The sequence below is a fragment of the Triturus cristatus genome, chromosome 1_2 (assembly GCF_964204655.1).
Source record: "Triturus cristatus chromosome 1_2, aTriCri1.1, whole genome shotgun sequence".
Lineage (NCBI taxonomy): Eukaryota > Metazoa > Chordata > Amphibia > Caudata > Salamandridae > Triturus > Triturus cristatus.
The window spans coordinates 466,220,838-466,245,221 of NC_140580.1; the positions used below are offsets into that span (position 1 = coordinate 466,220,838).

At 43.0% G+C, this 24,384-nt stretch overlaps 1 protein-coding gene across 1 annotated transcript in view; it reads right to left on the reverse strand.

Moving 5' to 3' along the window:
* The window catches only part of LOC146867498 (gamma-aminobutyric acid receptor subunit pi-like), a 624,891-nt gene that overhangs the window by 71,934 nt on the left and 528,573 nt on the right, over positions 1–24,384 (reverse strand). Inside the window, exon 8 of the mRNA XM_085614996.1 lies at positions 2,369–2,521. Coding sequence (XP_085471122.1) covers positions 2,369–2,521 — 153 coding nt within the window. The remainder of the gene's footprint in view (positions 1–2,368; positions 2,522–24,384) is intronic.

Genomic DNA, 24,384 nt, shown 5'->3' on the forward strand with positions numbered 1-24,384 from the left:
GGACCTACCTCTGTCAACTAGAGACCCCCATTTCTAACAGTAAGAAATATCTATAACAAATGCATCAGATGCTCTAAAGCCACATCCTTCAGAAACCAATTAGAGCGTGCAAACAAACGTCCAAACAAGCTGCTTGAGCTCATCAAGCTCCAATCAAACAATCAACCGAACCTTTCCACACTGGGGTTTGGTTCACAGCCTAACTGTGATGAATTTGCTGACTTCTTCTCCGATAAGACTACTAAGATCAAAGTTAAACTATATTCAGCTTTGGAGACCTTTTGATCGCACCTCTTAACACCCTCCCTCCTACTGGGTCAGATGACGTCCTGCTCAGTCGGCTCTGCCCCCCCAAAAATAACCCCTCTTGGAGCATTTTCAAAACTTTGGAGGAAAGTATTACACACAAAACTCTAGCCACTCTGAAACCATCTAACCATTTCAACAATCCCTTGCCATCAAACTTCTTCTCTGAGATCAGAGCCTCCTTACTCTTACTCTGGATGAAGATTGTCAATGCTTCACTTCTGCAAAGTGTTATTCCGGACTGCCTAAAATCTGGGCAGGTTACCCCTATTCTAAAGAAACCATCCGCAGATCCCTCTGACCTATACAACTTCCACCCAATTTCTAACATTCCCACTTTGGCAAAGCTCCTGGAGAAATGTGTGCATGTCCAGCTTTGTGACCACATTGAACAATTCCGACTCCTGGACCAATTTCAATCTGGTTTCGGCCAGGGTCATAGCACAGAAACTGCTCTCACTCACATTGTAGACAACGCACTAAGATTGCTAGATCAAAACGAATCTTGCCTATTGATCCTCCTCGACCTCTCATCAGCCTTTGATACTGTTAAACATGATAACCTAATTGACCTCTTGGAACACAGGATGGGGCTTTTTGGGCCTGTACTAAACTGGTTCTCCTCATTCCTCCACATTAGAACCCAAAGCTTCAAGGTGAACCAGTCCCTATCTCATCCTTCACCGGTCACCCTGGGGGTTCCACAGGGATCTACGCTCTCACCCACTATCTTCAACCTGTTCATGGAGCCTTTAACAGAAATCTTGAAATCATCCATCGTTCACTATCACATGTATGTCAATGATACCCAACTGTACATGAAGGTCGCCTCCCCTGAGGACATCAGGTCCCGCAACTCTGTCTTACTGAAAACACAAAGCTGGTTGACATGGAACCACCTTAAGGCCAAGACTCTTAAAACTGAATTCCTCCTAATTGCACCATCCAACCAGTCTCCAATCATTGAAGAATGGATGAGTCAACTGACAGCTCGAAATTGCACGCCACACATCATTGATTCCACAAGAGTCTGAACATGCAGAAGCATATTAGTAAACTCACCAAAGGAGCGAATTTCCAACTCAGCCTCTTAAGGAAAATAAAACCTTTCCTCCATTCACATGAGTTGAAGGTTGTGGTGCAAGCCCTGGTGATCTCCTAGCTTAATTATGGAAGCACAACCCTTTGTGGCCTTCCTAGAGCGAAGACTGCCCCTCTCAGGGCTACCCTCAATTCTGCTGCCAGGATCATAACGGGCTTGAAAAGATACAATCATATCACGCCAGAGCTAATATCCCTAAATTTGCTCCCTTATGAAACTAGGATACAATAAAAAATTACATGTATGGCACATAAAGCCATTCATTTCAATACCCAATGTACCTCGCTCAAAGGTTGGAGCTCTCAGGTGAATCTAGGTGAATCTAGATCCTTGAGAAGTGCCAGCACATTACTGCTCAAACCACAAAAATGTAACAACAACAAAGGATATGTATATGGAACGTCTTACCCCATGAAGTCAGGTTGAATCCCTCTACTGCCCTTTTCAAAAAGGAAGTAAAATTGATACTGATGAAGAAATTCTTACCATTGTAATGGAGCTTCCAAGTCGCTAGATGACACCCTTGCCGGTCGGAGTATATGAATGGTCTTGCCGATCTTCGGTCCTCTATTAACTCTGCTTCATTCCGTTTGCAACTGATATATGGTAATGTACTATGATACCCCCTGTGACCATATTCGCAACATAGGCTTTATCCCTATACTTCCTTTATCTAGGAAGTGAAAACATTATGGATGAAGAAACATTTGCCTGGACTCATTGCTTCCATTGCTCCCTAGGGCGCCTTGCTTTATGAGACTGTTAATATTGTTTTTGTTTGGTTGCTCTGTTTTTTTCTTCTTTTTTTACCCCTTGAATCCTTCCCTAACTTATTTACTGTAAAGCGCTCTGATAACCCCGGTAGTCATGTTCGCACTATAGAAAACATTTTACATAAATAAACAAAACAAACTATTGACCTTATGATTTAAGTGTTTGCCATTTTTATCCATTCCTTACCAATGCAGATTCTGGCTGGTACAGATGATTGACTGATCCAAAACGACACCCAAGAAAGCACAACAAGTAGTATCGACGGTACGTAGGTTTCCAGGATAAAGTACAAAATGTTTCTTTTGAGATCAAAGTGAAATACTAATTTTGGGTAGCGACCTGTTCAAAGAAAAAGAGTCAAAAGTTGGCAAAAGTGGTATAATGGAAAACTATACTAAAAAGTATCTCTTCTTTAACAATATAGCATAAGACATATTGAATAAACAGTGTATATTTAAAAAAAAAAAAAAAAATACAACGCAATTAGATACTATTCTTCAATGATAACATGAGCAACAACTTTTAGAAGATCAGAGATATGCTCTTTCTGCACGCCAATAAAAATAATTTAATTTTTAGAATTGTGTACACATTTGAAATTTGCTGTATCCAAAAAAAGGAATGAATACTTTGAAGTATATCTGCATAGGATACAAAGGTGAAATGTATAAGGTACAATCAGGAAGTGCAATAAAACTTAGCCATCTTTATTAGAGTTGGTGCATAACTCACAGGATTATCTTCAGCGCATGCCAATATGCTTGTCAAGGTACTTCTTAAGAAAATGCATTTATGTTTATGTTAGAATTTCAAATGTTAACACAACAAACTTGAGTAAGTGTGTGGTTTTAATTGGAACTATCTTGTCTAACAATGCAGAGCTTCTTTGCAAAAGAACCTTTTAAGGTAAGGAATAACTGTGTGCCTTTGAAGATGAATCCCAGCAAGAGATCAAAAAACATTTTAATGTTCTCCCTAATAGTTGCTATAGCATGGCAGATACTGTAAACGTAATATATTTGTTTAAAAAGGATTCTGCAATGGTCTTGAACTTTATCAAACGTGTCCATTCATGAGAACCAAGAAGGATCTTTTATTTAAAAGATTTCAAGAGATTATCTGGAAATGCATATTTTAATTGTACAATATGGAGGTGATAGTTAAAACTCCCTAGAGGGAATCAGTAGATGATGAATTAAGTTCATTTTTCATAAAAGCCTCACCTGGTTCAATAAATATTTAATTTGGGTTTAGTATACAGAAGAGAAATATAAATTAAAATGCATAAATTTCTTGCAACTTCAAATAGTTTCCTTTTAAATTATAATAAATTGGCTATCTAGACCAAGTTGCAATAACTAAATAAACCTGAGTAATTTGTTGGGAGATTCCCGGAAGATGTGGGTCAGGATTTCAAGTTTTCAACATTTAGGGACATTCACACTCTCAATTCCTTGAAATAGTCATTTGCCCCTTCCCCATAGTCACCTCCCAGCAGCCATCATATAATGGATCTACGGACCCTGGGAAGTACCATCAATAAGAAAACACATAGACCCAGATGTACTAAGATTTAGTTTCAAGGTTTCTTCACTTACTTAGTGCAGCTCGACCCAAAATCTAGTTTCTTATTTACAAAGCCATGCAAAGCTGATTTGTGTGGTTTTGCATGACTTTGTAAAAAAGAAATTATACAAGGCAGCCCTATATCCTGCCTTACATTACCTTGCTTTGGGGTGGCATTACATGTTCTGTGTGTTTGTGGAGCAAACTATCAGCTGCAATGGTATCCTGGTGCTAAGCAGGTGTAGGAGCTTGGCCCTGGGATTTGGGAAGGGGAGCTAGTTGAACAACCAGGTCTTCAGCCTCTTTCGTAATTCTAGAAGTGAGGTGAATGGGATGTGAAGTGATGTGATGTAAAGTGATGTAAAGGGGAGGTCATTCCATGCCTTTGGAGTGATTACTTTGAAGGCTTGCTCTCCAGTTATGTTGCTGTGTATGTGTGGGATGTATGCAAGAAGGTGTCCAACTAAGCAGAGGTGACTGGATGGTAGGTGGAAGGAAATGCGGCTGTTTAGGCAGACCGGGCCGATGTTGTGTGAGTGTGGGTGAGGACCTTGAACTGTGCATGCTTGTGTATCGGAAGTCAGTGGTGCTTCCTCAGGTGGGCTATGATGTGAGTCCTGCATGGGAGGTTGAGAATGAGTCTGGTTGTTGTATTATGGATGGTTTGAAGACTTCTGGTGAGGTGTTTGGTGATCACTGCATAGAGAGAGCTTCAATAGTCCAACCTTCTGATGATGAGGGTGTGGGAGACAGCTCTTCTGGTGTTGCTCGGGAGCCATTTGAAGATCTGCCTTGTCAGGGTGAAGAAGCAGGATGGGGCGATTGCGCTGACCTGGATGGACATTTCCAGCTTGTTGTCAATGACAATCGCAAGCTTTGCGGCACGTGAGCTGGGGGTAGAAGTCGGACTGAGGTAGGCTGGGTAATGATTCCTATTAGAAGGTGTTTTTTCTGAAGATCATTACATCTATTTTGTTGGTATTAAGGATGAGACAGTTAGGCATCATCCAGGTGGCTACCTCAGACATAGAGGTGGTAAACTTGTTCTTTCTGTTTTGTCTGAGAGCAACAGTATAAGTTGTGTGTTGTTGGCATAAGAGAGGATTGTGGGCACAGACAATGTTGCGCTGAAGTGTCATATAGGCATTGAAACGGGTGGGGCAAAGTGATGAGCCTTGAAGGACTCTGCATATGAGTTGTCAGGCTTCTGAGGAGTATGGGGCAAAGTAGTCTGTCTGTGTTCTTCCTATCCAGAAAGAGCAGGTCCAGAATAGGCACCTCATGCTATTGTTTTGATGAGGATGGGGTGTGAATGAAACTGTGTCAAACACTGCAGAGAGGTCCAGTAGGACGAGGGCTGCAGTTTCTCCTCTTACAAGGATCATGGGGATGTCATCTGTTTCTGTGATGAGAGCTGTTTCCATGCTGTGATTTGGTCTGAATCCAGACTGTGTTGTGTTGTGTTGTGTTGAAGAGCCTGTGGTTGAGGAGATGTTCAGTTAGATGCCTGTTGATTGCTTTCTCTAGGATCTTGGCTAAGCAAGGTAGAAGGAAGACAGGCCAGTAGTTTGTGAGCTTGCTGGGTCCTCTATCAGTTTATTCAATAGGTAAGTTATTGCGGCGTGTTTCCAAGCTTATGGGAAGATGTCTGCTTTAATGGAGGTATTGAGTATATAAGTGAGTTCTTCGCCGATGGGGTCAGTCCTTTGTTGAAGGCATGGTGAGGGCACTTGTCTGAAGGTGCCCCAGAGCTGATGGAGTTCTTGTTGGTGGCAGTCTTGTCTATGGTGATTGTGGTACATGTGATCAGGATTCATTCTTCAATCAATACCAAAGGCTTGCTATAAGGTTGATGGGGTCTTATTGGGGGCCACATTTATCAGAGATGGATGTGATCATGTTGCTGAAGAAGTCTGAGAGATTGTTGCAGAGGTCTTTCGAGGGAATGATGTGTTGACAGAGGCTGCGGGTGCAGTTAAATCTATCATGATGGAGAAGATTTCTTTGCAGTTGTTGGAGCTGTCTTTTATGCGGTCTGTGAAGGGCTGTTTGCTTGTCGTTCGGGATTTTCTGTTGGTAGCATCTCAGGGGAGATTTGTACATGTCTTTGTCGATTGTGTTTTAGCTCATTCTCCACTTGTGTTCCAGTTGCTTGCAGTGCCGCCTCTTCATCCGGAGTTCTTTTGTGTACTAGGTGGTTTGTGCTTGTGTTCTTGTTGTTTCACCCCGCTTGAGAGGGGCCAGGGGCCAGACATAAAAAAAATGTATGTCTTTCGTTAGGCTACAGGTTTGCTCAGAGTGGTGCTTGGAGAGGGCAGAAGCCCAGTCCTCTTTTCAGATGTTTTTCCAGCTGTGGCTGGCAAGTCCCCAGGTGGTCGGTCTTCAATGGTACAGGGTGGTGATGATGAAGCTGAAGAGCGTGTGGTCAATCTAGGTGGCCAGTGATGATTTGTTTACTGTGATGTTATTGTGAGGAGATTGAATCTAGGAGGTCTCCAGCAGTGTGGGTGGGTTCTGTGACATGCTGAGTGAGATCGAGGTTCTCTAGACTTTCAAGAAGTGTGATGGAGTTGGTGGTCAGTGTAGTCTCTAAGTAAAAATTCTCCCAGGAGGATGAAGTTGCTGAGGTTTAGTGGTGCACAAAATCCATGATGTCACTGGTGAAGCTTGCTGTGATCTGCAGCTTGAAGGTGAGGTACTTCATGTAGCTGGTTGTGGAGGCTGCGGATGTGGTGTAGTTGATAGAATCCATAAATAGACTGTGAATCCTCCTCCGGGCATCTGTTGATGGTCTTGTCTGAAGATTTTGTATCCAGCAGGGATAACAGTGGCATTGATCGGTGCTGCAACTGTGTTCAGACAAATTTCCGAGCAGTTTTTTTTCCCCATTTGTCTGTGGTGTGCTTGCTGAGTGAGCAGGTGTTGAGTAGTATGCAGGTGAGTGATTAGAGTAGTATGGCTGGTTGTTGATTCAGGTGTGCATGGACCGCCGGGGAGCTGGTTGTTTTTAGTGTGGGGATAGTGCGTGTTGAGGTTGTGGAGGGTATGGAGATAGAGCACATGCAAATCTGCAGGAGAAACAGGTGACTGTACCTTCTGTGTTGTGAGGATTGTTGCAGCAGCAGAGTGGTGGCTAGGGTTGGGCACTTGGAGGAATGCAGCAGAATAGAGGTGGGTCAGGGAAAAACAGGAGTATACAGCATGGTCCAGACTCAGACGAGAGCTGACAAACTTGCCTTTGGTGCATTTTTGGGTGGCAGAAGCATGTCCTTTGTACATGTACACGTACATGCTTTGGCTGTGATAAAGTGTGTCCTGCAAGGAGGGAGGATAGCAGTAGATGGCAAGTGGGGTAGAGAGGGGCATAGGCGGTGGGTGGCAGGAAGTGAAAGAAAGAGATGGGAAAAGGTAAGTTATTCTTGGTGGGAGAAGGGCATGAAACAAGGGCACAGGCAGGGGGGACAAAGTTGTGCCACAAACAGAGCAGAGAGAGGCTGATGGGAAAAAGTTACACCATGAGGCACACAAAGAGGGCAAAAACAATGAGCAAGATAAAAAAGATGCACAGAAAATTATGAAAAAGAGGTACAAAAGGTGAGCAGTAAAGATAAGAAACGGTGGGCAGAGTACAACACAGGTGCAAAAAGAGGCAGAAAACAAAGTGTGAAAGAGAAGCATGAAACTATTAAAGAGATGCACAAAATAAGAAAATATGTGCAAATGACTACAGCAAGGCACTAGAGAGAGAGCTGAGAAAGTCAGAGAGAGAGAGAGAGAAAGATTGATCAAGAGGGAGATTGAGCAATAGAGAGGGAGTGCGAGAGAAAGCGGGTAGGAGTGGTCTAAAGCAGGAGTCTAAGGCATGAAGCCGGGTCCGAAAGGGTCCTGACTGAGGGGAGTACCAGTCACAGGTAAGTCCTTGGAGGGCTTGGGCTAGTCCCCTGGTTAATGGCTGATCTGCACTGCAGCCAACATTAAATAGGTCCTGGGAGGGGTGAGGAGTGCAGGGGGCAATGTGTGGGGCAGTGTGTGGCACAAATGGCAGAAGACAGAAAGTGGGAGAGTGGAAGATGGGAAATGTAAGAGGTGCTAAGGAGGTAGAAGAGCAGGAAACAAGGGTGTATGCAGGAGAAACAGAAGTGCAGCACAAACAGAGCAGAGAGAGGCCAAACGGTGGGAATTGGTGAAGCATGAGAGTTCACATGAATCAAACCATGTATTTTGACATAAACCCATATTTACTAAAAGTAACATGACTTTGCAGCAAAATGGTGCGCCTAAACAAGGCTGATGTAACAAGGATAAATATCTTTATTTCTTCTCGTTATTTTCTCTTTCCTCTTTGAACGTGTGCTGCATTCTGTAGTACCCATGTAAAGAGGAATACGCCTCTAAGTATTAGTTTCTGTGTAGGAATTTATACCTTTCTGCACAAAAAATATTCTGACCGCAACGCAGGCACCCTTGCACCATGGCACAAGGGTGCCTGTATTGGCGCTAGGGAGCCAAAGTGCACCAGTACTATAAGGGAGCAGAACTGCATCATATCTTAGTAGATATGGCACATTTCCCCTCTCTCTCTCTCTCTCTCTCTCTCTCTGTGAGGCAAAGAGGTGCAGCATCTTCTCCTGTGTCAAAATTCTGTAAATCTGAGCCATAATGACCAGCACGTCCATCAACCGCATCAAAGTAGTTGTACTGGGTATTCAACTTCTGAGGAGACTCTAAATATTCAGTTAAATTGATCAAATGCTTTATTTTGTCATCCTTCTCCCCACCTACAGAACACTTAGCAATTTCCCACAGCCAGCTAAAACTAACCAGGCAATAGAATTGTGCCTTCAGATATTTTCCCTTTGAAAAAAACAAATTAAAAAAGAAGAAAATGAATTAAGAGACTGCCAAGACTGACGCTATAGCTAAATATAAAGACAATGATATAGATGATGAATTTTTAAACAGCCTATTGCTGAATCCTCCACCATCATATAATGAGTCTCAATCTGGGGGACTAACAAATGCAAATTCAGATGGAATCGCTAATGCATCTTCTGTACCCGTGAACTGAAATGTACACATACCTTTCTCTCCAATAGGAGGAGATATGGGAATGAGAGACCTTTTACATCTAATTACTTTAAATGCTACATACGCTTTGACTGTTCCGGTAACTATTGGTCCTGTTGTACCCCTTTATAAGTCTGGGGTGCAGCAAAAATACTGCCCATACATTAGTTGTTCCTACAGGAATAAACGCTTCAGCTAATACACTTATAGATTCGACCATGAGACAAGTTCTTCAGACATCTATGGTACTGACTCAGGGAATTGTCACACATATTACAAATGTGGATTCCACGTACAATCAGATGAGCTTTGAGCATGTCAATAGAATGGTTCAAACATCATCACCATTTTTCATGCCTAAGACAGGTGAGCCTCCACAAGTAAACTGTAGCACCTCCAGAACGACAGTGCCCATGGGAACACTTACTCTGATATGTTCCTCTAACCATTCACCACCTAATGTGAGTAGAGGCACATATAATGGAGAAATACTTTTGAATACCCCAGCAGAAGAATCAGGTCTTACATCCAATGAATTTGATGATTGGCTTAGAGGGATAGATCCAGTTGTTATTGGAAATACTGAAACTACTGGAACTAAAATAGGCCTGGACGGAGCTCGCGGAGTTTCACTCTGCGGAATTCCACAGAGTTACTGAGGGAGGAGTCACTTTCAAGTCAACTCAAGCCTGCATGGAATGCACCATACAAAACAACTAAAAGCAACCGATGGGCCTGTGCCAGCCAAGATGGCGATGGGACAGGTGCGAGTGACATGTACCGCTAACAAACCATGGATCTGGAAAAAACTACATAGGGAAGCACCCCACACTCACCCCATGCAGCTTCTGATCCTGCTCTCTGGCTCAGCAGATGATGGGACCCCGAACCATGCACTCCACGAGCGCATGCAGGGGTCCATGCTTTCAAGGTCAAAGTACCCAGGCCAGGAGAACCCCCAGGGGCATGTGGGGCTGGGGCTGCAATGCTTACTGCATGGCATGGTCCGGTGGAGGCCCAACCACTGAGAACTCCAACCTTCGCATCACCCGGTCAACCACCGCGGACCAAACAGCGACTGCGGAAGTCCTGAGAGTCGTCCACGCCAGACAGGCACAACGTCAGTAGCGGCTCCTGGAGGGAGTGCTGCGGCAAGTGGGGCAGGGGAGGAGCAGGGTGGGGGGTAGTAAACTACAGCATACGTCTGAACAGAGGTAAGTAAACAAATAAATAAATAAAATGAATTTCATTGCGCGCGCTGCATCACAGGAGCCGCTGCAGCACAACGTCACTGCGACTCCCCAGTTCTCAGTGACAGTATGTGTGACGAAGTGCCCCACCTGTTCATCTCAGCACACCAGCTCAATTTACAGTATGCAGCTGTCTTTGGTGCAACGGAAGCAGCATGCATCCTCGCTTTGACCAAGCAAGAATCTCTGACAAGAGGATTCACCTTCAATAACTTAAGAGCATTCGGCTCGCTACTTTCGCCTCGATCCATTGTAATCCTGGTGCCCAGGTGTGAACAGACTTTGTGATCCTTGGCATATCCCCTAATGTCTTGCATTTCTCAAGCATTTAGAAACCAGTTGAATTGCATTGTAAAGCGCTCTTAAACACTATTGAGTCCCAGTTCAAGGTCTGTGTGACCCCCACCCTATTCTGTTGAGCCTGGGATCCAGCTAAAACTGACTTGTCTGAGATGTGCTAATCCCATTATCCATTTAGGACACTGGACACCTGAACTGTTTGAGGGAGGGTACTGTCATGGAGGGAAGGAGGACTCACCGATCACTGTGCCAATTCTTTATATAGCGCACAAAGCAAACTGAACCTTGTCTTGGTGCTTTAATTAATGTGTGGTTGCATGTATGCTGGCGCACAGGGCACAGACCAAGGGAATGAGGTTCTGTAGCGATCCGAACCCGTGAATTCGGTATCATAGTACTGACACGATTTTGGTACCAATGAACCGCAAATGATCCATTGTATACATGACGGTGTTTTCGCTGCGCAACTAGCATGAATTCACTGGAAAATAGGGCATTCTGTCACTAAAGTCATGGCACCCATTTTAGTTACGGCATCCATTTTGTTTCTTGCCCTCACATAGTCAATGAACGGACGATGACCCCGGCAGGATCACCTTGTTAAGGACACGTAAGCTCGAGCCCGAGAAAGGCTGACGATGCGTGACTAGGCAGAATCAAGCCGCCTCCCTTGCCTGAGGCCAGTCCTGCTATACTGGTTCTCGTGTCCGTTGTCCTGACTGAAAGGCCGAAGACGATTGCCCTGCCCGTTTATGATCCATAAACACCTCTTATCCTATATTTCAATCCTTTGCACCTGGCTCTGCTCCTTTCCTTCTGGGCTTTTACAATGGGGAGGTTACGATTTTTATGACGGGGAGGATCAAGTAGAGAATGAAGAACTGACAAGAGAGCCTGATCGAATACCGAAAACCTACAACGAATCATTGTTTGATATTTATTTATTATCTGTTTGGGATACCGGGTTGGGCATGAGAAATATTCGTGTAATGTTGCCCCAAGTCATTTTTCTTGTATTTAAGAAACAACCCACTTAATGCAATTCGAACAGTCTCCTAGATTCTGCCTCTGTGTGGTTCCTATGATTTCTGTGTCCCTGCAGTAAATAAACCTTGGTCTTTGACGCCGCCATCGAGAAGCCTGTGTCTCTGTTTGTTTGTGCACCGGGACAGGGGGAACTCAGGGGTCTTTGGGTGTTGTTTCCCTGACACCTCTGGACTCTTAAAAGTCCAGAACCTCAAATTGGCGCCCAACGTGGGGCGACGTCATCCGGTACCGGTCCAAAGCCTGAAAAGTTCGAGAAGTTTCGTGTGAAGATTCCGGAGGGAGGTACCCCGCTTCATCGATCCCTGCATGTCGTAAAAGTGGCCCGACGATCTCTTCCACGAGGGTTCCCGTTCCCAGACGGCTACAGAGGACCGCTGCCTTGACTGTCGCCCTGTCTTGGACCCGAGGTGCAGACCTTAGTACGGCGAGACGTAGACGGGTTCTCCTTGGTGACGTCTTCAACATTTCAGTTAAGTATTAAGTGGGTTGTGCTCAGTTTGGTTATTTGGATACGTTTGTTTTGGATTTGTAGATTATCATTGGTTGCTCTTGTTAAGATAATCCTTTGTATTTGGTATTGGTTCATTTTGGTAGGCCTAAGTTCTCTGCGCATTTTGGTTGGAATTTGTCTTTGTTGTCATGACTAAGGGTAACAATTGTTTTTTGTCCTGGTTACGTTGCAACGGGGATTCACGGTTGGAGGATTCGTGTTCGGTTCCTCCGATTGGGACTCCTACATATGAGCTCTATTGTAAACATGGTGTGGGTCCTATTACGTATAATGAAGTATGGGTCCGTTATACCAAGAAGGATGGTGTCTTCAGTTGGCCACCGCATGGTAGTTTCGAAACGGAAATTCTAGATAATTTAGAAATGAAGTTGTTTAAGAGAAAAGCCCGGCCGGCGATGTTTGATTCTTTTCGCGTATGGCGCAAAGAAGCTAAACAGAGAGAAATTAGGAAAACAAAGAGAGAACAGAAAGAGAAAGGGTTGACTTTAATGGAGTCTGCTAGGCAGCTGCATGTCAACGAGACTGAGAAAGCAATGGAGATGGCGAATAGAAAATATAATTTGGCAATTGATAAATGTTACCCTGTATTGCCATCATGTCCTGCTAAGCCGATAGAGGACCCTGAAAAGGATCCCCTGTTGTCTTACCTGTTGAGTTCACCTCCACCGTATGCACAGGGTATTACAGCACCACAGTTACTACCTGTTGTACAGCCAGCTGCTGGTCAGCCTGGGATAGGTGCTCCACTTCCTTTGAATCCAGCTCCTGTCTTTCCCGTGATCAATGATCCTACGGCACCCCCTCTTCCTGGTTCGCCTATTCCGCCTTTGCCTGTCGTTTCGCAAACTGCTTTACCTACTACTCCTACCCTTACTATATCATCTGCTCCAGTTGCCCTGTCCCCAAGCCCTGTCATTCTGACTCCGCTTTCCGTTCGTCGGAAAATAACCGACTCTGTAACTAATATCTTAACCCCTCTTTACAGGTCCTTAACTGGGACCCCCGTTTCTGACTCTATACAGAGACGTAGCCAGCTTCCTGGTCCCGAGGAACGAGAGACGTTAGATTCGACAGCTCTTAGGTGGATGTCGAAAGCTGCGAAGTATGATGCACGAAGAGTGTTAGACACATTTATGCAGTGGAATGAACCAACTCAATGTTATGTTTTTGACGTGATGTGTTCTCTTGTACGTGAGGAATGGGAAGATGATGACTTAGATTCCGTCCCCTCTGATTTAATAAATATTCAGCAGAAATTTGCCGCAGGAATGGTGATAGGTTCAGAAGTAGGGAGAGCGATAGAATTAATTTTAGCTTATAGGGATGAGTCCCCTTTTCGGGCGACAAGAGACCCTGATGGTACACCGATAACTAGGAAAAGACGAGGTCAGTACCCGATGAGAGAAGTTCCGCCCATATGGCGCGAAGCAGTTGCCGCTGATGGGAACTTGGGTATTGCAGCTGCTCCAGCACAATTCCAGAGAGTGTGGATACACATTCCTTGGAAACGGGCTGAAGTATTAGCAGTGAAACAAGCATTACCAGACCCTCGTAAAAATCCTGCAGGTTATTACAAAGAATTAACACAGACAGGCCAAGCGTGTATCATGAATTTGGCAGACATTGAAATGCTATTTGGTAATGTAGTGCCACAGCCTATATGGGCCAAGATTCGGCAAGAGAACCACCCGGTCGCCTTAGGAGGTGATTGGCCAGCTATCGTAGCGGCAGACGCACAGCAAGTTGGTGGAGCTAAACCTGAACCTCTGATTGCTGACTTACCTGGCAGAATAATTAATCTGATGAAAACGCTGATGCCAGCGTTACGAGTAAATTGGGATAAACTATCAGCATGCAAGCAAAAGAAGGACGAAAGCGTCTCTGACTTCTTCACTAGATTTGAAAAGACCTTCGTAGATCAAAGTGGGCAAGATATGAGTACCGAGGGAGGTCAGAGATTGTTTGTTGATAAGTTCGTGTTTAATTTACTACCTGAGCTTAGTAACAAGTTAAAGGATTCTGAAAGTGCATGGGCAGTGTCGACGACAGCACAGATACTTGCAACTGCTCAGTATTATGAGAATAGAGAGAAAGAAGAGAAGGAAAAATCAGAAAAGAAAACGAAAGATTTAAAAACCAAAGTTCTTTTGCAACAGGCATATCCGCCTCGTTCGAATCAGTCAGATTCACAGCAGCGACCCCAGTTTCAGCCACAACCACAATTCCAGCAAGGGACGGCCCAGAGATTTAATTATAGTTTTCCCCGACAACAGTTAGCATGGAATCAGTGTGCTTATTGTAAAAAGGAGGGTCATTATAAGAATGAGTGTCCAGTACTACACCCACAAACTAGTGGTGTCCCAGCTCAGAGAGGTAATGTTGGGTTTATGCAAGCTCCTAGAGGTAGAGGGCGTGGTACGATGACACCACAGGCTGACCGCCAATCGAATTATTTCGACCAGCGAAATGTACAACCTACGCAGCCAGGTAGATCTCCACAGTATCATGTTGAAGATTACTATGATCATAATGAAGAGATTCAAAGAAGCGAACAATAGGACAGCCGCAGGCAGAGAGAGGGAGTAGTATCAGTTCCAGTTGATCAGAGTGGACCTTATGTCACAGTAGTTACCTCAGGCGTGGTCGAACCGTTTCTGTTGGATACTGGTGCGGCAAAAAGTTCAATCATGTGCGCGAAACTCCCTGGCGCACCTTTGTCCGGCTTAACGAACACTTCAGTAGGTTTCTCAGGCGCCCCTGTTCACAATCCTGTGTCCAGTCCTTTATCTATCACTGTTGGGCCATGCGAGCTAGAAGCACCCCTCATCTTAACAACCGGTTGTAATGAGAATCTGCTTGGTTTAGACCTGTTGAAACGCCTGCATGCGATGTTGTACTGTTCTCCTTCGGGAGTACAGCTCACATTAGGTAAAGGAGTCATCTCCCCGATGTACATGTCGATGGACAAGCTCCCACCGGAGCTGCGTTCTCTCCCTGATACTCTTTGGGCAACTGGTCCCAACGATGTAGGCCTCTTGGAAATTCCCCCTTACGTGGTAAGTCTAAAAGCGAATGTTAAATTTCCACGAATCCCACAGTATCGGATTTCAAACGAAGGTGAACAAGCACTCTTGCTGATTGTAAAAGACTTGATACAGAAAGATGTGATAGAGGAAACTAGAGGAAACGTCTGCAATAGTCCTGTTCTGCCGATTCTGAAACGTACTGACCCTTCCAAACCTCCAATTTACAGATTTGTGATTGACCTCAGAGAAGTTAACAAAATAGTGATTCCACAGTTTCCTGTAGTCCCAGATATCACTGCATTATTGACGTTGATTCCTGCATCGGCATCATGGTTTACGGTGATCGACTTGAAAAATGCATTTTTCAGCATTCCCATAGCAGAAGAAAGTAGAGACATTTTTGGTTTCTCCTTAGGAGGATGCAGTTTCAGATTCAAACGCGCTCCACAAGGTTATTGTGAAAGCCCTTCAATTTATAGTCAAGCATTAAAAAGTCAATTAGACGCTCTTGTACTTCCTCATGGTGTTGCTCTGATCCAATACGTAGACGATCTTTTACTGGCTGCTGATGACAAGGAAACTTGCAAAGCAGCTACAATTTCTTTATTGCGTCATTTGTCAGACTTACATCACAAGGTGTCACCTTCTAAACTACAATATTGTTGCCAAGAAGTGACCTACTTAGGTCATCTTTTGTCAAAGGAGGGAAGAAGGTTGACCCCAGAGAGAATCAAAGCAATTTCACAGATGACTGTACCAAGCACACAAAGAGAAGTGCGTGCGTTTTTGGGTATTACGTCATACTGTAGGCAATGGATCCCAAATTTTTCTCTCATGGCGAGACCATTGGTAGCCCTGACTGGAAAAGGTGTTCCGAGCCCTTTGCCATGGTCTGATGAATGTCAACAGAGCTTCTCCGACTTACGTGATGCGCTGTGTTCAGCTCCTGTGTTGGGTACTCCTGACTACAGTAAGCCGTTTACACTATAGGTCCATGAAAGAGAAGGTTGTGCATTGGGTGTATTAACACAACAATTCGGCGACAAACAACGGCCTTGTGCGTACTTTTCATCCACATTAGATCCGGTAGCCAGAGCATTGCCAAGTTGTTTAAGAGCCACGGCAGCAGCCGCAGTGTCTATTCGACAGTCTGCTGGACTAGTCATGAACAACATGTTAGTAGTCATGGTTCCACATGCTGTGGATACACTCATGAATCGAACGAAAACTCAGCACCTCACCAGTGCTAGATTATCAGGCTATGAGCTGACGCTTTTGGCAAGTCACATTCAGATCAAGCGATGTAACATATTGAATCCAGCAACACTGTTGCCGACTACTCAGGAGTCGAGTGATTCAGAGCCCCATGATTGTTGTTTCAGAACTGAGGAAGAGACAAAAGGTAGAATTGATTTGAAAGATACTCCGTTATCAGACCCAGACGGCACGTTATATGTCGATGGGTCCTGTTTTAAACTACAGAATGGTGATGTGACGGCCGCGTATGCAGTTACGACTTTGAGTACGATTGTTGAGACTGCAAGAGTGAGTCAGAATTCTGCCCAAGCAGCAGAATTAATTGCATTGACAAGAGCGTGTGTTTTAGCTGAGGGAAAGAGAGTGAATGTGTTTACTGATAGCCAGTACGCCTTTGGCGTCGCACACAATTTTGGGCGTCTCTGGAAAGAAAGAGGTTTTCTCACGTCCCATGGAACTAAGATCCAACATGGACAGTTAGTCAACGATCTATTAGAATCCCTGACCCTACCGAATGAAGTTGCGATTGTGAAGTGCAGTGCACATCGAAAGATTACGGATGATGTTGGCCCAGGGAATGCGTTTGCTGATGAGGTCGCTAAAGAAACGGCCAAGAACATGACGAGCCGAATGTATGTTGCAACGTCTGCAAGATGGATTGCTGAATCAGGAATGTGTGAGAATACGATTGACAGTGTGAAAGCAATCCAGAATGAAGCAACTGAAAATGAGAAGAATGAATGGAAGGAGAAAACGGGTAAAATGGATCCAAGTGGATGTTGGATTGATCTGTCTGAGCAGCAACGCTGGATGTTACCTGATGCGTATGTACTTGCAGTAGTCACGATGGCGCATGGAGCGGCGCACATCAGTTCGAAAGGGATCTGTAAAATGTTAGCTCCAGTATGGAAGAATGATGGAATTACTAAGTGTGCGGAAAGAGTGGTGAAAAACTGCATGGTATGCCTGATGCATAATCCTGGCAAGGGAACCCCAACCCCAACTGGTCATTTTGCTCCCCCTTCTTGTCCCTTTGAGGTGATTCAATTGGATTATATCCATATGGACAGGTGTAACAATCTTAAGTATGTCCTAGTGGTAGTATGTGCCTTTTCAAGATGGATTGAAGCATACCCATTAAAGGATAACACTGCCATGTCCACTGCCAAAATCCTCCTCAAAGAATACTTCCCTAGGTATGGTATGCCACGGATTGTTTGGTCAGACAACGGAAGTGAGTTTGTAGGGAAAGTTATGAAGAGTGTGTGTGCAGGTCTAGGAATTGTACAAAAATTCCACAGTGCGAATCATCCACAGTCAGCAGGTTTGGTGGAAGGGTACAATGGCACCCTGAAGCTGAAGCTCGCAAAAATTCAAGCTTCCACTGGTCTCTCTTGGCCAGACGCACTGCCCCTAGCTTTACTGTCCACCAGAGCGACTGTACACTCTCGAGTAGGGCTTAGCCCATATGAGATTGTGTTCGGCCGCCCTGCTAATGGTTGGGGAGTCCCTAGGCCAAAGGAATTCAAACAGATAGAATACCCAATGTTGATTGATTACCTTCATGATCTGACTGCTAAACTGAGCCTTATTCATCAACAGGTATTCGAATCCTTGCCTAAACTGCCGGAGAGTCCAGGCCATACGTTGAAACCCGGCGACCAGGTTGTAGTGCGGAACTTTGAACGTACTCGAAACCTTCAGCCAAGATTTGTGGGCCCGTTCCAGGTCCTCCTCGTAACCAGAACTGCAGTACGCCTAGCTGGCAGGAAAAATTGGGTGCACGCCAGCCACACGAAGCGTGTCCCTCTCCCACTCCCCTATGACAACTGGGTTAGACAGGGAATTGGTGTATCCGAGACAGAACCTGTTCCTAGGCACATCCCTTTCAGTGATGCAGAGTACCTAACGGACCATCCACGAACTAAAACGCAGAACTTTGACACCTCAGCAGAAACCGCTCATTTGAATCCTGAACCGAGTATTGTACAAAGTGAACACTTGTCACCTGTGGAATCGAACATTTCTGCACCTGTGGACCAGCTATTTCAAGACCAAACAAGGCCTGGAAAGTACAGATATAATCTACGTTCTCATGTGATGAACTGATGACATTGCATTATTACATTTCTGTTTGATAACTGTAAAACTGTTTTGATCGTATTGCATCCCGTACAGTCAGGAAGTTTGCTTTTATTTTTTGCTATCCTCTTACCTTGCCGTCTGGGTTACCGTAGGGTCGTAACGTGTGCCTTGTTTTAATTTACAGGGAATCAGACATTAGGTCGGTTTCTTCTGTTTGTCTTGGGAACTCCCAGGATAAACAGAGGTAAGTTTTGAACATGTACAAACCATCCGTTGCGAACGGTTGTAGAAGATGGAGCTTCCTGAATTACGACGGGTTAAAGTCATAAATGTGCACAAGACAAAATTATATGACATATTGTATAGTAAATGTTTCCTAATGCAATGTGCCCTGACACTTCTGATTGTTTTTATAACTCTGATAGGCGGAATTATTTTTGGTATTCAATTGATCTTTGCACCTGTTACGTCTACAGTATCTCCCCATATTTCTGTTTCCCCGACTATTGGTTCTATTCATTCTTTTCATCCTTTTCCTGCCCACGAGCAAGCTCGACGCTCTGAGTTTATAAATAACACCTTCATTCAGCTCTTGCACCAACATCAACTAGTGGTTAACACAACAAACTGCTGGGTATGTGGCCTGATACCACATACCATGGACAAGGGCATCCCTTATTTGGTTCTCCCTTTCAGTTATAATGGATCATTCTGGGCATTTCAGACCATGTTCGCCTATGCTCTAGAGACCTACCTTCCACGACCTCCGCGTTCCACCCGGTATAACTCTGCTAATAGAGCCTTGGTAAAAGGAATCACTGATATGGTGAGAGATGTCAATAATACTCCGTACATTCCCAAGGATGAATTGCGAGTTTACATGGGTTGGAATATTACAGAATACGGCATTACTCTGGGTGAGAACAAACGTAAGAGCTCAACTCCGATCTGGGTCGTACCCCACCAAGGTCAGGTCTGTTTGCAAGGAAATGGGAGGAATCCGAAAGCTCGACTAGGGAAGAGTGACTGTATTGAAACATACGTGTTCCCGTCACAATCTTCCCCTGCATTCTTAGCCGCTAAGGGTACCTATTTTGTTTGTCAAGACAGAGCATATACATGGCTGCCCGCTGACTTCTCAGGCTCATGTTATATCGCTCAACTGTTACCTCCGACATACACTGCTGCACCGGACTATCACAAAACGAGAGTTGTGAGAGGTGTATTCAGTAAAGAGGATACTGCTGGCCAAGAAGCAGGAGACTTTTTCAAAGGTTTCCTCCTGTTCTGGGGGCCTATGGCCAACAGTAGAAACCTGCGTCAATTAACACGAGTAGTTGAATCCACCATTATCGAAACTACAGGTGCCCTTAGTAACCTGACAGCTGAGCTTCAAGCGGATCGACTCATGACGTTACAGAACCGTATGGTTCTTGACGTGTTACTTGCAGATCGAGGTGGGGTATGCCAGATGATCCAATCAAGTTGCTGCGTTTTTATCCCAGATAATGCGCCAACAGTATACAAGGCCATCTCTAAGTTACACAAAATCTCCGACTCCATTCACGTAGAGGAAGGTGACTGGTCACTAATGGGATGGTTCTGGAATCTGTTATCTGCATGGGGGTGGAAGGTTCTAATGGTCATTGGTGTTACGTTAGTATTTTTATTCTCGTGCTGTCTCATTATTCAGTGTGGCCCTGCCTTATGTAGCGTTTGTGTTTCATCGTGCGTAAGAAGACCACCTGTTTTCGGAGATGCACCACAAGATAAAGTAATGCTACAACAACATATCAGTGACCTAATGAACATAGAAATGGACTCTGACATAGAGTGAGTTATTGCCTATGTAAGGGCAAAAGGACGGTCTGAGGTTCTGTAGCGATCCGAACCCGTGAATTCGGTATCATAGTACTGACACGATTTTGGTACCAATGAACCGCAAATGATCCATTGTATACATGACGGTGTTTTCGCTGCGCAACTAGCATGAATTCACTGGAAAATAGGGCATTCTGTCACTAAAGTCATGGCACCCATTTTAGTTACGGCATCCATTTTGTTTCTTGCCCTCACATAGTCAATGAACGGACGATGACCCCGGCAGGATCACCTTGTTAAGGACACGTAAGCTCGAGCCCGAGAAAGGCTGACGATGCGTGACTAGGCAGAATCAAGCCGCCTCCCTTGCCTGAGGCCAGTCCTGCTATACTGGTTCTCGTGTCCGTTGTCCTGACTGAAAGGCCGAAGACGATTGCCCTGCCCGTTTATGATCCATAAACACCTCTTATCCTATATTTCAATCCTTTGCACCTGGCTCTGCTCCTTTCCTTCTGGGCTTTTACAATGGGGAGGTTACGATTTTTATGACGGGGAGGATCAAGTAGAGAATGAAGAACTGACAAGAGAGCCTGATCGAATACCGAAAACCTACAACGAATCATTGTTTGATATTTATTTATTATCTGTTTGGGATACCGGGTTGGGCATGAGAAATATTCGTGTAATGTTGCCCCAAGACATTTTTCTTGTATTTAAGAAACAACCCACTTAATGCAATTCGAACAGTCTCCTAGATTCTGCCTCTGTGTGGTTCCTATGATTTCTGTGTCCCTGCAGTAAATAAACCTTGGTCTTTGACGCCGCCATCGAGAAGCCCGTGTCTCTGTTTGTTTGTGCACCGGGACAGGGGGAACTCAGGGGTCTTCGGGTGTTGTTTCCCTGACACCTCTGGACTCTTAAAAGTCCAGAACCTCAGGAAGGTGATCCTGGTAAACATGCCCCAAACCAGCCCTTTAACAGGAGACACAAACTGACAACACGAGAGACAGACACACAAGAGATAGAGAGTGACACATAGATGCAGAGCAACTGCACCAGAAAAAAGACAGGCTGACTGACACGCAATGGAGACGCTGACACAGTGAACGACAAGACCTTGTACTGCGTGTAGAGTATATGTGTCTAGTCCACGTCCGTACTGCCCTGATCCTGTACTATATGAACACCATCTGTGACCAGTTCATGTCTTTGTTGCCCATAGATACGTTGTAGGACATTATCAGAAAGACTGGTCAATTGGCATGGACCCAGACCTTCTAGTGCTTTTCCAGTATGGATGACGAGTTCACATTTGCAGTGTGCCTCCTAGCAGATGCTAGGACTGCTATTCTGCCCAGGCCCGGCCACATTGGTAGAACACAGACCTCATTTGACCATGGTACCTTGCAAGAGGTGATCCTTGTAGGTTTAGAGACTTGCAAGTTGCTGTACGTAACAAACACGTGAACTGCCCACATTCACAGTGGGGGCTCCGTTTTCGCCTCATTTCTGGTAGCTTCATGTCTTAGTTTACTAGCTCAGTGTCAAAGGATGGGTAGCACCCAAGACAGGGTGACATTGTTTGCAATCCAAATGGTTCTTGTAGATGCCCCCGTTAGATGCCGGTCAGAGCTCACCTGTAGAGGTGTGCGCAGACTTGCTTTCTCCAGACATTAAAATGTGTTATGTACAATTAGTTTGCCATGCACCAAAGAGCCTTATGTTATTTTCAGATAGGTACTCCCTTCCGCAGTCTCCCCCGACCCTTTATGTAGGCTTCCATGGTTTCCTGCATAGCCCTTGGGGAAGCCCTTGGCGAAATCCTTTGAAGGTGTTTGCACTGGTCCTCCCCACCTTTCACTTGATAGCTGTGGGTATGCAGACAGAATATTAAGTTGGAAATGTCAACTTACACAAATATCGAGTTGGAAATGTCGTGACAGAAATATCAACAGCAAGAATATCGTGGTCAATAATATCGACTTTAAGGTAAGAAATATAATTTTTAAACTTATCGAAGTCATTGATATTGTTTGCAAAAATATAGTTGTTTAAAATATCGATTTTTTAATTAGTATTATGTATTTAAGTATGTATTTTAAATGTATGTGATCTATTTTTTTGTATAAGTATTGTTTTTTAATATATGTGTTAAATTTTTAGTAGTTATCAATTTTAATTGAATTATATTTTGCGTTTATTAGTTCCATAACGGGTTGTGCGTTTATAGGGGAATAGGGTGGAAAGTAATGTAATTATAATCAATTAATGATAATTTTTTATTTACTAATATTTATTTAATTTAGATTGTATAGTGTTAATCGTGGCAAGTAATGTATTATTAATTAATTATTCATTGGTTGTTAATTATTATTAATTAAATATAGGCAATTAATTATGTTAACTGTCATTTTTTTAGGAGTGGGTTGTGGGATTTACAGGGGTAAATGATGGGAATAATTTATTTTTAATTAAGTAATTATTATTTGTTACTTAATGCTAATTTGTTTATTAACATTTAAATATGGCAATTGTGTAATTAATTTTAGATGTGAGTTGTGGGGTTTATAGTGGTAAAGGGTGGGAATTAATTTATTTTTAATTCATTATTAAGTACTTGTTAATTGATATTAATTTATTATTTTAAAATTAATTATGGAAAATGTGTAATGATATTTAGGTGTGAGTTGTGGGGTTTATAGGGGTAGAGGGTGGAAAGTAACTTATGTTTAATTAATTAATAACTAGTTGATCATTAATGTTAATTCACCAATTGATAATTAATTAGTGTCATTGTTTTGGTTTTATAGGTGTAACGTTTGTCTATTTGAATGTGTTTTTTAATCAATAATATTTCTTTAATTGATAGTAATTATGTTAATTATGGAGATGCAAATTTTTTACATTTAGATGTGTGTTGTGAATTGTGCGGAGTTATAGGGTAGGAAATACAAAAGATTACATTTCTGTAATAATTAATGTTTTTGTTTATAAATAATTTCTAATTAAAAATAGTTATTTGTTTGTAGATTATTTTTAAATGTATTTAATATAATATTTCTAGGTATTTGTCATATCTATTTAACATTATAATATGTTTCTATTTTTGAGATTTGTTAAATATTTTTATATATTTTTCATTTTTTGAAAAATATTTTGTGTTGGTGATATTTTGTTTGTTTTTAATTTTGAACTGACTGGAGTGGGAATATTCATCTTTACCCCTCTGCTATCCAACACTTTTCCTATTGTTACACTAACTGGAGTGGGAATAGTATTTTCTACCCCTCCTCTATCCAACAGATTCCCTACTGTTGCACTTACTGGAGTAGGAATAGTCATTTTTATTTCTCCGCTATCCAACACTTTCCCTACTATTGCACTCATTGGAGTGGGTATAGTAATTTTTACCCCTCCGCTATCCAACACTTTCCCTACTGTTGCACTCACTGCAGTGGGAATAGTAATTTGTACCCTTACGCTAACCAACACTTTCCCTATTGTTGCACTAACTGGATTGGGAATAGCAATTTTCACCCCTCCGCTATCCAACACTTTTCCTACTATTGCACTCACTGGAGTGGGAATAGCAATTTTTACCCCTCCGCTATCCAACACTTTCCCTACAGTTGCACGCACTGGAGTGGGAATAGTCATTTTTACCCCTCCACTATCCAACACTTTACCTACTGTTGCACTCAATGAAGTGGAAACTGTAGATTTAAAGACTTTTAAATAGTTAAATGTTTTAATTTATTATATAATGGTTTTTATTAGATTTTATGTTAATAGTGTATGTATATATTATCTATATATTTATTTGTAAATTTTCATATATACATTTATAAAATAAATTAAAATTAATTGTTTTAAAGTAAATATATATATTACATTTTATATACGTATGATTACATTTTTTTAAATAAATGTTTTTGTTATATTTGGTAAAATGTATATTAAATCAAATGTATGTAATATTATTTTGTATACATATATTAATATCGATATTTCGTACAACTATATTTTTGTACTTACCATTATAAATATAGAAAGTCGATATTTTTTACATCAATATTTATAACTCGATATTTGTGTATGGGTATATTTTGTGGGTTGATATTCTATCAGTGAACCATAGCTGTGATGAGAACAAAGTAGCATAGAAATGTTTGCATGTATTAATCACCTTTTTATTGTAGGTGCTTTTTATATAGGAATTTAATATATGAAAGAGAAATGAAATACTATTACAACCCCCTCCCAAAAGACACT